Consider the following 14,124-nt stretch of genomic DNA (forward strand, 5'->3'; position numbering starts at 1 on the left):
ATTGTTGATATTGTAAATATTCTTCTCTCTTTTTCACTATTTTATTTATCTTTTGCACCATGTATGTTGAGTTGTTGGAGGTGCACGCGACATAAGATTTTCATTGCCAACATATACGCTGTATCTGCTGTGCATATGACCAATAAAACCTTGAAACCTAATATGTCAATTAGGAAATTATACGAGTGATGGAATAACAAGCAGATAACATCTAAGAGGCCTATATAATATTGTATTACAACTGGAAGAATGATAAGGTGGTTGACAAAAACTTTGCAATGGAGGTTTTTTTTTAATGAAATACTGGAATATTTTATGATTCAGAATTGTAAGACCTACACCCAAATGTATGTTTTACAGTAACATTTGTATTTGAGTTGACAAAGATTATGATCCAATGGATAGTGTCGAGTAAGCCCATAACCTACTGGAGTTGAACCTCTTTAGGGTGGTAACTATAGCTTGCCATCTGCATTTTTAGGCCTGGAGAACTTCTGTGGCAGTGTTGCTGTTGACCACATGGGGTCGCCATCGTGCAGATTGTGTTTTTCTTCTCAGCCGACTGCTAGCGGTGACATCAGTCCTAGCAGTGCAGGCTGTAAACTCATAGACTCGGCTGCGCTGCACAGAGATGGCGTCCCTTCTACAGCCAGATAGAGTTGTCTATCTGGTTCGTGGAGAGAAAAGGATCAGAGCCCCTTTATCCCAACTATATTTTTGTCGTTACTGTAGCGAGCTACGGTCTCTGGAATGTGTGTCTCACGAGGTACGTAAACCTTTTCCCCTACTATCATCAAGCTAGCTGTTGTTAGCTTAATTCAGCTATTGTGTTGTTAGCCGGCTTGCTAGTAGCTTTGACAGGTAGGCGGGATTAGTCCGACCACCTTGCCTATTAAGTCGCTACGCTGCTTGTCAATCACGAGTTCTCCGCATTTCATTGGCTAAGAGCGACGCTTAAACTTCCGTTTAAGTGAGCGTATGTCGAGCACAGCAGAAATTGGCGAAGAAGCTAACTAGCTAGCTCTTTCTATTATTTGAGCTAATCACTAAAGCATTCGCCTTTCCCACATTTACGGAATATTTCCAACTAGTAAAATCTATTTTTTACAACGTTAGTCCACTTTAGTCATTGTCTTCACTGTCAAAATCCATGTTGTTAACGTGTCTCAGACACCACACCCTTGTGCTTTAGATTTATCACCTATTGCAACTTCAGATTACCAGGTCATGTTTTTTCTTTGTAATCACAGGATTAAGCTACTTAAAACCAACTCTCAGCTCTCCTTCTGAAAAAAATATACATCTCCGTCATTGTAAAACCACATAAATGCTATCGATACTTAATGATTATCACATTGGTATTTATAGCAGTTACCAACACACTTTCATAATCAAACAAGAACCACACAAGTGTAACACAAGCTTTAAGATGTGGATGCACATGTCAAATGACTCCTCTCCTGAACCCTTTTTTTGGTTATCAGGTGGACTCCCACTATTGTCCAAGCTGTCTGGAGAACATGCCATCTGCAGAGGCCAAACTTAAGAAGAATAGGTGAGACTGACATGCAAACACATTGAAAGCTGTTTGCACAATACAGCAGTCTTGCAGTTCACTTCTTAATATTTATTTCATTAATGACCTGTCATTCATTATGGATTATCTGTACTCTACTGTAGGTGTGCAAATTGTTTTGATTGCCCATGTTGCATGCACACACTGTCTACTCGGGCCACCAACATCCCAGCTCCTCTGCCTGATGATCCCACCAAGACGGCCATGAAGAAGGCCTACTACCTGGCCTGTGGCTTCTGTCGCTGGACCTCCAGGGACGTGGGGATGGCTGACAAATCAGTTGGTAAGTGCTGTTATAATATATTGACATTATATTGTCACATTAAATGTATTTCTAAACTCACAGCAACACAAAGTCCTGTTGTATATCTACAGTTGCTTATTAATTCAGCTCATGAGGACAGCTTTCCTCTGCAGTTGAAGGTATTCATTGTTATATAAAGTCTCATGTTTTGGTGAATTTTGTTCTCTACAGCCAGTGGTGGATGGCAGGAGCCAGAAAACCCTTATACTCAGCGGGTAAGTTTTCCCCTGTGGTCATTTTAGATCCTCACAAGTTGCTCACATGCTTCCTGATCATGCATAACTTGTTTTTAAATAAATGTGTCTTTGAATAAGTGAGACCATTACAGAGCCAGCCAGAGGCAAAAGCATTAAGTGTTTGTATTACTTGTGGGGACACATATTTGCCATCAAATCATAAAATTACCCCCTTTTACGTATTCTGTATGTTTTTCTAGAAACAGCCAATGCAGGAGGCATCATTTTTTTTTTCTTTTTTTCGTGCGTCCCCTTTTAGTGAATAATATTGAAAGCCTTGATTTCAAAAGACAATGTGACCTCACAAAACACATTATTGCTACTTACTGAATTACTATGCATTAAGTGTAAAAAAAAAAAAGTGGATTGTGTTACTTCAAAGTAACTGCTGTATTTCACTCCTTTTACCACTATATTTACTAACTGCAAAGCCCCCAATTCTTCATCCCTCTTATTTAATAACCGAAAGCTGTGTCTCTGGATAATATTTTATTGCCTACAGATCAACAAGCTGATCGAGTATTACCAGCAGCTGGCTCACAGAGAGAAGCAGGATAGAGATCGGAAGAAGCTGGCCCGGAGACGACAGTGCATGCCTCTGGCCTTCTCGGTACTTATTACTCTCTTTTAGTTTTTTCAAAAACCCCACACCTTCTTCATTACTTATTTTTTTAAAGTCTAACAGCTGTTGTCTCGCTGCAATCTGTTACATAATGTGCAAGTTTTGTTGAAGCAGAAATAAGATCAACAATTATTTCCATCTAAGAGATTGTTTGAAACAGAGGGTCAATAACTACCAAAGTATGTGCGATATAGGTTATTATACAATTAGCACACCTTTAAACTAAAGCAAGAGGGAATAAAAAGCTGCCCCGTGTTTGGGTGGATAAATAAGAAATGCTGTGTTCTTGTGCATTAATGTTTTTCATGTTGCTTTCATTACGCCGCCCTGATGTGGACATGGTCTTCGAGCTTAATGAGCTTGTTGGCACATGGTGTTACACCTCTGCATTCTGCTTTTACAATAACTAACATACAAAAATGCAAGCCAGCCTTTCCTATCGTGTAGTAATGGAATCATTCAAACACTTAAGCTGTGATGTCCTGCAGTTGTTTTTCCATTACTGATGCATTTCTGTTGCTGTCGCATGTCACCAAAATGCCACGAATGTTTGCTAAATTGCTTTGGTTTCACCTGGTTCTTTATTCTCTCTCTTTTTCTTTGCTTATGCACTCTGATATTTTGGTTTTGCCCCCCAGCAACACACTATTCATGTGGTGGTGAGTTTTATTTTTCACAACTTGGATAGTCTCATCGTTACGGTAGCACTGTCTTCTCTTTATGTCTGCTCCTGTCTTATCTGTTTCCGAGTGACCTCACAGATCACATGAATGTCTCCTTGGGTAAATGACACTGGGATCGGCTCAATGGGAGCCTTTATGTTGGATAGAGGGAGAGAAGAAATAGAAGACTTTGTTGAAGTCTGTGGAACCAGACAAAAATATTTGTGATACTAATTAAGTCCTGAACCCTCAGTTTAGTTGATTCTCTCCCACTATCCTCGGCAGAAATACTCCTGTTATTGTCTCTTACCACAAGATAAATGGAATTGTATATTGGCTTATTTATTATTTTAATTAAGATATGTTGTTAAAGTAGTAATAGTGTGTAAAAAAGTGTTTGTAGATTGTGTCATTTCATAAATTGTCGTGAGTTATGTTTTATTTTCATTCTGCAGACTGCTTGATCTTGTTTTCCCCCCTAAATTCACTCAGGAAAAATATGGCCTTGGAACTAGACTTCAGAGGCAGAGGTCTGGAGCCCCCATATCAAGCCTGTCCGGCCTTACGTGAGTGCTTTTTTTGTCATACAAAGGGAATTACAGCTGCTTTACTTCACTACTGCATGCATATTATTGGTGACTTAGATAAATTGATTTCTTACCGTCCAGCGGCCATTGTTTCATTCATTTCAGTGTGCCATGAAAATCAATTTGTAAAGCCTTGAAACTTGGCTTGGGGAACAAAGGTAATCCATCACAGCGAACGGTCCGTCATCCTTATTGTTTCTCAAAGTTACATCATCGCCTTGTAGTCATACAGTTATGAGGGATAACCATTTTCATATTACACAACCGGGAAACATTCAAGGACCCTGCTTAAAGATGAAAGTTAATAATTGGCTGACAAAAGGCACTTTTTTTTGACAAAATGTGCTGTCAGATCCAAGAGATGCATGCAAGAAAAGGAACCATGAACATATTTGTGTGCAGTAAGTCTCTTGTCTCAAAAAGGTTGCCATTTAGTAGTCATGTTTAAAATCTTGGACGTCGAAATGTCCTATTAGTTGCCAATACTGAGTTCCTATAAGTTAATTTATCTTAAGTTTATTATTAGGTACAGCTGCTGGAGTGTTAATGGCTTAACTTGCCTCTGGTGTTGTTTCAAGCCTCCTCAGTGGCTCCCTAGATTGTACTAAATAATCCTAAAGCCTTACTTTCTGCTGTTAAAATGTCTTGTAGCTATGTAAGATACATATTTGTAGGTCATAAGTAGTTAAAGGGTTACTTTACCCACAGAATCACCATTTGCATATCAAATATTCACATTGTGTTATCTTGAATTTGAATGAAGACACAATCAATTTTGTTAGAACCTTACTATTAAAACTCTTATTTGCATAAATAGTCTCGGAGTTCTGAGTGTGTGCATGTGTTTGTGAAGTAGTGAGCAGACAACTGGATAAATGATCCTTAGATTGTACTACACAAGTTGGAGTACAGTTTGTAAAGAGATGTTTGATATAGATGTCCTGTTGTTAAACGCGGTCCCTTTTTACTTTTACATTAAAGCAACATTTTTGTAGTTTTAGGATTAAATGCCACCATTGTCAAAGATATAACAGATTGTTTATAGCAGTGTTTGTGTATCTATCCAGCCTTAAAGAGGGTGAAGACCAGAAGGAGATCACCATCGAACCTGCACAGGCCCTGGATGAAGTGGAGCCCCTGCCTGAAGACTGTTATACCAGGCCCATCAGCTTACCAGAGGGTAACACACAGTTTGGAGCGTGTTAAAGACATCTGATCATTTGTGTTTCTCTAATTGAGTTGAATCTGAGCTGTGTTGTGTCCTCACAGTCACCACGCTGCGCCAGCGTCTTCTGCAGCCGGACTTCCAGCCTGCAGGAGCGTCTCAGCTCCACCCAAGACACAAGCACCTGCTGATGAAGCGCTCACTGCGCTGCAGGGTCAGTACCACTCCAGGGTTTTACTCTAAAGTATCTTTCATAGGCTGTTGTTTTTATGAAGATTATATTGAGATTATGATCTTTTTCTTAATTTCTTCCTCCAGAAATGTGAGCACAACTTGAGCAAGCCAGAGTTTAATCCTACTTCAATCAAGTTTAAAATCCAGCTGGTGGCTGTGTGAGTATTAGATCCTTAACACGTGTCTTCATAATGAAGCTGATCCTTGTTCAATTGATATAAAAATACAATCCAGCCTGAAGCTTCATGTACTTCGATAAGATTAAGTTCCTAAAGTTACAGTGTGGCCAAATGTAACTGCTAACACATGTCCAGGAAGTCATCCATGCAAGATGATCCTTATATTTTCAAAGTAAAATAACCACACTGTACCTGATCCATGTAATAATGTCTTGGGTAATACATCTGTCTTGTGTTTTCATTATGGTTTGCTCCATTCTGTACAAAAAAACATGAGTATGATTTCAGTAGATCATGCTTTGTGAGTGGTCAGATCCTAACTGTAAATGATTGGCATCTGCCGGTTTGTTCCACAGGAGTTACATCCCTGAAGTGAGAATTATGTCCATTCCAAACCTCCGGACCATGAAGGTCAGTGTGTGCACTGCTTCTGACATCTTGTGTATATCTCTGACATATTTGATTCATTCTGTTTATATTTAAAACCTTGAAAGGGTGATTCTATAACACAGTGTTAATACCAACTATTCAACTTTGTACTGTTTTCAAAGACGCTGCACTTAAACACAACTTTCTCATCAGTAACTCAGCTTTTTGAGCATTAGTCAGTCTGTTTCTTTATTGGCCTGCATTGCTTTGCAGTTCAGCTATTAAATGGAAAAATGCATAATTTAATAAGATAAAGAATGACATTTTCCCCCAGTACAGAGGCTTGAAGTGAATTGTAGTATCTAAAGGTGAGGTCATTTGTTTAAGACAAGGTAAGCCAACATTGCTTTTCCTAGTACATGTCAGCCTGATGTCCAGAGTTTGAAGTGCTAACACCAGCGTTGGTCACAAAAGCTTGATTGGGAAGCAGCTGCTCGCTACAGCCTCTCTGATCAGAAAAAAAACATAGTCCTTTGTTCGACTACATTTAATATACGGGATATTTTAGTGATCAACTCGGCTTGAAAGGTCATTTTTCTTGTCCCCATCCTGTCTATCTAGGAGAGCCAAGTGCTGCTGACCTTGACCAACCCTGTGGAGAACATCACGCACGTCACACTGGCTGCTTGTGAGGACGAGGATCCTGACGATATCAACAGCACTGCTAAGGTAGTAAAGTAGTTTGATTTGATTTAAACAGTCATTTTTGTAAATCCTGATCCTTAAGATGTTGTTAAACTAAAAGGGGTTTCTCATGACAACCTGAATAGCACTGTCACCACAGGTAAGACACTAAAGATATTATAAAAGCTATATATGACATTCTGTGCCGGGGTTCTCTGAAAAAAGGCTCTCACCTACGATTGCCCTTAAGTGCAAGTCAAAACAACATTTCAAAAAACACAGTGACATTTCAAACATTAAGGAAAGGGTATTCCTTTAGGGAAAACACTTTTTGTTTGTGATTGGACTGAGCTAACCGGAGAAACACTGCTGTGATTGGCTGTTTGACAGTGCTATTCTTTCCTGTTTGGTACTACTCAGCTGTGTCTGCACAAATGTTGAACTGAGTTGGAAAGAATAGCAGATGGAAATCTTGAGGGAATATTTGAACAAAAATATAAACATATGAAGTTCCTCGACAGCCCATCAACATGTCCCTTACACAACCCTGAAAGCGTGGTTGAAAGAGTTCGGACTGGGGAGACGGGGCTACTACTCGTCAACAAGTGAAGTCAGGAGGGCCATCTTATCGGAGCTGGGGGTGTTACTGATTAACTGGTGGGGCTGAATTAACTGGTGAGATTCCAGTGTGTTAACAGATGTGTCCGAGTCGTGTACTTTGAGGACCCATTGTCTAAGCCACGCTTTCAGGGTTCTAAGGGACATATTGATGTTGTGATGGGTTGACAGCATGTCGAGGAATACTTCACATGTATATCCTTTGTTAAAAATATTCCCTTACGAATTCCATCTCTTCTTCCATTCTTTTGAACTCAGTTTAAAATTTGTGCAAACAGGAAAGAAGTGCTGTCAAACAACCAATCACAGCAGTGTGTCTCCGGCTAGCTCTGTCCAATCACAAACAAGAAGTGTTCTCCATAAAGGAATACCCTTACCGTAATTTTTGAAATGTCGTTGTGTTTTGTGAAATGCTGTTTTGATTTGTACTTCAGGGCCACCATACTCACCTCTAATGTCACAACCAAACATGAAGATGGCCGAGCCGAAATGGCGACACCCAGCATTGCTAACAGTGCTGACAGAGCAAACAGGGATAACCAGGTTGGGCCCCGGAGCTCAGTGATCGTGCTTGGTGCAGGGTGGTGGCCATTAGTGAGTCAGTGGGACATGCTGTAAGTGTGTGCACTGAGTGAGGGTTATGGGGGTTTATATAAGGAGGAAAGGAAAAGAACCAAATTGGAACAAAAGCTGCTACAGAACAGGTGCCTGCTGGGAAGGGGAGTGAGATTGTTAGTAGGAGCCAGGGCTCTATAGACAGCAATGCCTCCTTGCCACCAGGTATCTGGAAAACAAGTCGACAGATTGGCAGGGAGAGGCAGGGATCGTCACAGATGATAATTTTGTTCCATGTCGACTGCTGGGTACACAGTTGTTTACTAAAACCACTTTATGAGGCAATAATAATCCAGGGCTGTTTGTTTATTAGCTTGTTTTGAAGTACTTCTGCCCCACATGGTGCACATGGAGCTGTATCTGCTGGAAAGAGCATTATGGCTGAAATACAGAATATAAGCAATGTGCACAGTCACACAAGGTGGCAGTAGTTTACCACCTGCTGCCTACTCTTAAATCTTGCTTATTATATAAAGCAGTATTCCTGCAGCCAGCCTCAGCGAGCACACAGCGTTCTGCTGCTTCATCCGCCTGTTCCTTCTGGAGGAGCTAGCCTGGTCATTATCTCATATGCAGAGCAGTTGGGTCCCGTTTTCACCTCCATCTGTCAGCTGTCACACGCACAGCTAAGAGAGCCGTGTTCCTGCGGTAAAAGGTCTGCTGAGCTACCAGTTGCTGCTAGGCTCTCTGTGACTACAGGCTGTTTGTCTTGGCCTCTTTAGCGATGAAGTCATCGGCCAGGCCTGGGTAAGAAAGAGCTCCTGGCCAAAATAGAGCATCTTCATGACCCATTTCCATTCACATCGAGGCCGAACTGAGTGTGCAGTCCTGCCATTCTGCTTGATCAGATATTCAAACACCTGAGGTGTGGCATAAACCACAGCAGGCCATGCTTGGTGGTTTTTTATCGACCAGCTCTTTAGAAGGCCTGCTTCGCTCTTCTCTAACATACATCTTGAATACTACAAAACAGTATGTAATGTTTGCTAATGACTATAGGGGAACAATTTATTTTACAGGTAAATGCAATCCAAAGTACTTCTATTCCCCCAACACAAATAGCAGCAAATGGACTGGTTGTCTGGGCAGGACTACATAAATCCGTTTTGGACACTTTAACCAGAAGTCTGCAAGTAGCAGCAGCACACAAAGACCTGTAGTTGGAGCTTTTAGAAACTGAAAGGTGAAACTTAAAGTGGTTAATAATTGAACCAATGTCAAATGGGCTGAGAAGATAGGATCAGAGCCAACATTGTAAAGAGATTATTTGGGTCTTTATTATAGCTATAACCTCATCTTTTATTTCCTGTCTGTGCTAATTGCGATGCATCTGCTCATTCAATAATAATTTCTTAAAGTTATCCATTCTACAACCTTAAGTCATAAAATGATGCTCAAACCCCCCCGTCACCAGATGAACTTTTTTAAACAGCCTTCTAGTGACAGATTCTACACATCCATCACGCTGCACAGTGAAGGTCAAACTTTCAAGTGAAGCAACGAGTAAATCCCATTTCTGAGTCGAGGGGGATTTTTATATTTGTTTTTCCAAAACACACACATTGACATTGCGTGCTTCAAAACAGAGACGCTTTATGATGTTTTGAATCTAGGTTGAAAGTCACTGAATGGTGAAACCTTTTGGGTTTTTTTTCAGGTTATGGTACCCGGCAAAGAACTGGTGTTGGCGGGAAAGGATGCTGCCGCTGAATACGATGAGCTGGCTGAACCTCAAGACTTCCAGGATGACCCAGAGTAAGTTAGCACACACTCACAAGAATTAGAAGTGTGTGTGTGTGAGGTAACTCTTAACCCGATCCCTCTGTTTTTTCTGCAGTGTCGTTGCCTTCAGGAAATCCAACAAGATTGGTTTCTTCATCAAAGTGATCCCCCAGAAAGAGGAGGACGGGGACGTCACCGTTTCATTTAAGATCCGACACGACTTCCGCAACCTCGCGGCACCCGTCAGGCCGAGCGAAGAGGGGGCTGAAATCCCTGCTGAGGCAATTTGGCTCACTCACCACGTGGAGCTGAGCTTGGGACCGCTCGCTCCCTGAACACAAATACTTCTACTATCACACAGTCTTAGTGTTGGGTTCTTTGAACTACTTTCTGTAAACTGTGGGATGCTTTTAGTTTTTAAATGATTTCTGATTCTGCTTATTGTCATGTAAGAGCTATTTGTGATCTGTTTGGCATACAGTTGTTTCGGATCTTTAGCTCAAGGTGCGTCACCAAATACATTGTGGGACATTGAGATAGCTGAGTTTATAAAACTACCTGAAACCATGACTGACTGCAGACTGATAATTGCTTAAGATCTTACTTGATTGACTGATTTATTTTTCTTGTTTCCAAAAAAGCAAGTGATATACTGTATTTTTACATCATCATTCTCCACAGCTTAAACACTATCATTTTCATAAATAGCCCCTTTACTTTGAGTCATCTACAGGATGCAGAACCTTATATATATATATATATATATATAAACTTAAAATTACAAATAAAAAATGTGTATGCATACAGTGCAACTATGTATGTTTTGTGTTCATTGTAATGGCTCTGGATGTTTCCTTTAGTGGTATGGTTGATCTTTTTATTGTATGTGGAAAACAGTGATTATATTATTATAACACCATTGACATTACAGAAACAGAAATTGTGCGATGAGCAGAATCAGAAATCCTAAATGAGAAAAATCTGAACATTTCCCGCCTGAGCAGTAATCTCTTCTGCGCTTTCAGCTTATGTATCCCCGTCAACATCCTTTAACGCAGACTGTAATATTGTATTAACTCGCATGCTTCAACGTTAGTGAATATCGCACATGTAAGACAATATCATCAGTTACTGTTTTCTTCTTTGAAAGGCTTTTTTTGAAGGTGACACCTGCTCATACAGTAACCCTTACTGGCACTTTGGAGAAGAGGAAGCTCTGTAAATGACATTAAGTGTTTATTATTTAAATGTACTCAGACACTATCTTTTTTTTTTTTCTGATTAAAAAAAAAAAGTATCCTCCTGGTTTGTAGAAGTCACTGACCTCTATCGGTGTATAAGTAAACAAGCTGCTGTCATATTTGGTCTCCAGTGTGTTAGTAGAACAGAGCCTTACAACACAGTTAATCTTCTGTACTGGCTAATAAAATAAAGTGATACTGAAACACACCTTGTGACTTTTGTTGTTGAGGTGTGATGATTTTAAGCAGGTGAACGTTTTTTTTAAATGATGTATTAGGACTCTGAAACACATGACTTAAAACTCTCTTTGTGGTGTTATTTCCACTCTGACCTCAGGGTGGCGCTGCAGGCAAACAGTTTTTAGCTGCATGGAAGTGCGCTTTGACAGGAGGAGAGCATACAGGGACATGATAGTGTGATCTTGAGCTACCCTACGAGCAGAAACTATGTCTGATTGACTGAGGAGACATTTGGATCCAGACAGAAACATTTGGATAACAATCCAAACAACGCTGGATGTTTCTCCTTGAGGATGTGAGTCATGGGGATAAAATGTCAACACTAGGAGTAGATAATAATGGAATGTGTGTTCCAACAGGAACCATTTGTATTTACCAGATATCAGTACCGTTCAGTGATGCCTCGCACACACTGGGACAGTTTATCGTCTAAAAGGCAGATCAGATGTGTGTGATGCCGGCCTGTTGAAGCTCTCCAATGAAACACGTCTGCTGTGTAAACAGACCCACTCCCTCTGGGTAATAAAGCCATGATTTTCTTTTATCTTTCGGCAGATATAAACAGCTCAGAAGAGTGGCCTGTGTGAGTGCCATAAATCACCACAGAAGATGAGGTAATAAAGCACACACATGGGGCGAGTCCGTACCACTGAAACAGCCCAGACTCCCACTTCAGGCTCAGCTGATGAAAGCAGTAGCTGACTGTCAGTGCACAGCAGCTAAGTGTTGTACCTGCTCTTGCTTGGAGGTTCCTTTAATTCCTGCTGGGAATATCATATGTTATTAAAAAAAGATGAACGCTTGCTTTGCTAAACTTGTATATACATACTGACAGCCAGAGGTGGGAGAAGTACTCAGAAGTACCAGAGTGTAGAAATACACTGTTAGAAGTATAAGTCCTGCATTCAAAGTGTTACTCAAGTAAAAGTACAAGAGTATTATCATTAAAAAATACTTAAAGTACTAAAAGTACTTATTATGCAGATTGGTCTATTTCAGAATAACATATATGATATGTTTTGATCATAATTATGAAAGTGTTATCAAAGCTGGTAAAGCTGGAGCTATAGTTTTGATGACGTATACTGCAGGGTAGCTTGTGAATTTAATCAAGGTGTAACTAAAGTCTTATTTAAGTGTTGATTATATTTCACATCATAATCCAAATATGTAAATCAACTAAAGGTACAAAATAAATGTAGGGGAGTAAACGTACATGATTTACCTCTGAATTGTAGTAGTGTACAAGTACAAAGAAGCATAACATGTACATACTCAAGTAAAGTACAAGTATCTCAAAATTGAATTTAAGCACAGTACTTGAGTAGTCACCTCCCACCTTTGCTGACGGCCATCATTAATTTGTAATTGCAGTGTTGAGTATAGGTGAGTGAAAGGGCTTTCATGTGTCTCCTTTCCTCTTCCTCTGTTTTTCACTCTTCTTACATCTTTATTTATAAAGACAGACCCGGCCAGCCTTGACCAGATGAAAAATTCCTCACTGAATTACAAGTTTGACTGCACCCGGGACCTTTCCACAATTACGTCAGCAGCCCAAACCGCAGTTACTCACCCACAGAAGAAGCATGACACAAACGAGCAAAAGAGAAGAAAAACTACACCATAACAGAGGCAGTAAATTCCCTCCGTCTCATAAAAAGATGGCAATTTGAAGACTGCACCACCGTCATTTCTCTATGTATCACAGTACATGCATGAGTTAAGGTGTGCTTCATTAGATCTGCATGGATTCAGCTAATATGACTGTCAGATGACTCTTTATTTTCTCCTGCTTGTGATAGGATGGTCTAGTCCTGTTTCTGGCCATGAGGAGGAGAAGCATAAAAAGACCTAAGAGAATGCTTTCGTCCACTTGCCCATTTTATATTTAGGTTGAACAGTCAGCCTGGAGGTGCTGTGAGTGATTAATCGCCTCCTTCATTTTCTGCTCACCAGACCATCATCTGGTTAATTAGAGGTAATGGATTATGTCTACCCAGATGAATAACTGTAGGCATGTCAACTTCCGAAGCTGGGAAAGCCAAACCTGTGAAACATTAGCTCTTCAGGAGAAAAAATACCCTTCTTTTGTAATTTTCTCTCCATCTTCCTCTATTTCCTCTCACTTTCTTTCCATCTGCATTCTGATGGCTGTAGGTTAGCTGGAATGTTGATTTTGGACGGCTGGTTGAAAAAGATCGCTCTGAGAAAGCAGCTGACCCTCGACACCCCCTCTGAGCCCCGTCAGACTGCAGACTGAGGCTCTTTGCTTTCATTTATTATTTGCTCAATTGCTCACCGGGTGCATTACGTCTGCAAGGGCACATGGGTGCCAGCACACAGGCTAAGGGCAGTGCCACAGGTTGGAGGCCCGGGGGAATCGCCGGAGCCAATGGAGCTAATGGAACTAATGGAGCCAATGGAGGGCTAAAAAGTCTGCTTTTTGCTCTGAATTTTCCTACTCAATGTAGAGAGCAGTGTTGAATTGGAATTAGCCAACCATTGTTGGTCTAGTTTTGTAAAAGAGATATGGATAGCCCCTTTTTTCAGCTTTTGAGTTTTGTGATTCTGTCATACAGGGTTCTCTTTGCAAAGCTTAGGAGCAAAGTCAAAATGTGTTTTACTTTCAAGAGATTTTTGGAATCACACAGATGTGTTCTCTCTGACCAAAGAGACAACATTTATCACTAAGTAAAATGTTTAAATATACATCATATAACATATAACAGCAATGAATGAGTCATTTGAATACACTAAGTTAGTGTGCTGGCAATCAATTATCCTTGCTTAGCACAAATATCAGAAAAAGCAAAACAGCTTAATTTACTGATTAATTAAACTAATGTATTAGTAAGTTGGGCAGGCTGTTGAATTTCCTTTTTATGTTAGGACAGAGCCAGCTTAATCCCCATTTACAGTCTTTATGCTAACCTAAGCTAACAGGCTGCTTGTGGGTCAATACCCTCTCAATATCCTCTTAATATGAAACATTAACGAGGAACTATTTTATGTTCCCATCAAGTTTTTAACAGAGGTCAAAGGTCCAATGTGGGTTTTGCTGGGAAAAAAT

At 40.3% G+C, this 14,124-nt stretch overlaps 1 protein-coding gene across 2 annotated transcripts; it reads left to right on the forward strand.

Annotated features, from left to right (window-relative positions):
* The first annotated feature begins 510 nt into the window (after positions 1-510).
* dctn4 (dynactin 4) lies at positions 511-11,022 on the forward strand. 2 transcript variants are annotated; one of them, XM_063876079.1, is made up of 14 exons: positions 511-766; positions 1,485-1,555; positions 1,681-1,859; positions 2,052-2,095; positions 2,619-2,726; positions 3,377-3,397; positions 3,893-3,966; positions 5,055-5,167; positions 5,257-5,366; positions 5,471-5,544; positions 5,922-5,976; positions 6,556-6,663; positions 9,509-9,606; positions 9,689-11,022. In XM_063876079.1, the coding sequence occupies exons 1-14, from the start codon at positions 632-634 to the stop codon at positions 9,906-9,908; spliced, it is 1,410 nt and encodes a 469-aa protein (XP_063732149.1). In that variant the 5' UTR covers positions 511-631; the 3' UTR covers positions 9,909-11,022. The 2 variants fall into 2 exon arrangements, with proteins under 2 accessions (XP_063732149.1, XP_063732150.1); XM_063876080.1 differs by lacking the exon at positions 3,377-3,397.
* The last annotated feature ends 3,102 nt before the right edge of the window (positions 11,023-14,124 follow it).

This window comes from Eleginops maclovinus, chromosome 23, assembly GCF_036324505.1.
Source record: "Eleginops maclovinus isolate JMC-PN-2008 ecotype Puerto Natales chromosome 23, JC_Emac_rtc_rv5, whole genome shotgun sequence".
NCBI lineage: Eukaryota > Metazoa > Chordata > Actinopteri > Perciformes > Eleginopidae > Eleginops > Eleginops maclovinus.

What these genes read in the sequence shown, in the direction of transcription:
- dctn4 (XM_063876079.1), top strand. Translation starts at nt 632, where the DNA reads ATGGCGTCCCTTCTACAGCCAGATAGAGTTGTCTATCTGGTTCGTGGA. An exon ending in TGGAATGTGTGTCTCACGAG is followed by an intron (nt 767 to 1,484) that starts GTACGTAAACCT and finishes TTTGGTTATCAG; the next exon opens with GTGGACTCCCACTATTGTCC. An exon ending in GCCAAACTTAAGAAGAATAG is followed by an intron (nt 1,556 to 1,680) that starts GTGAGACTGACA and finishes ACTCTACTGTAG; the next exon opens with GTGTGCAAATTGTTTTGATT.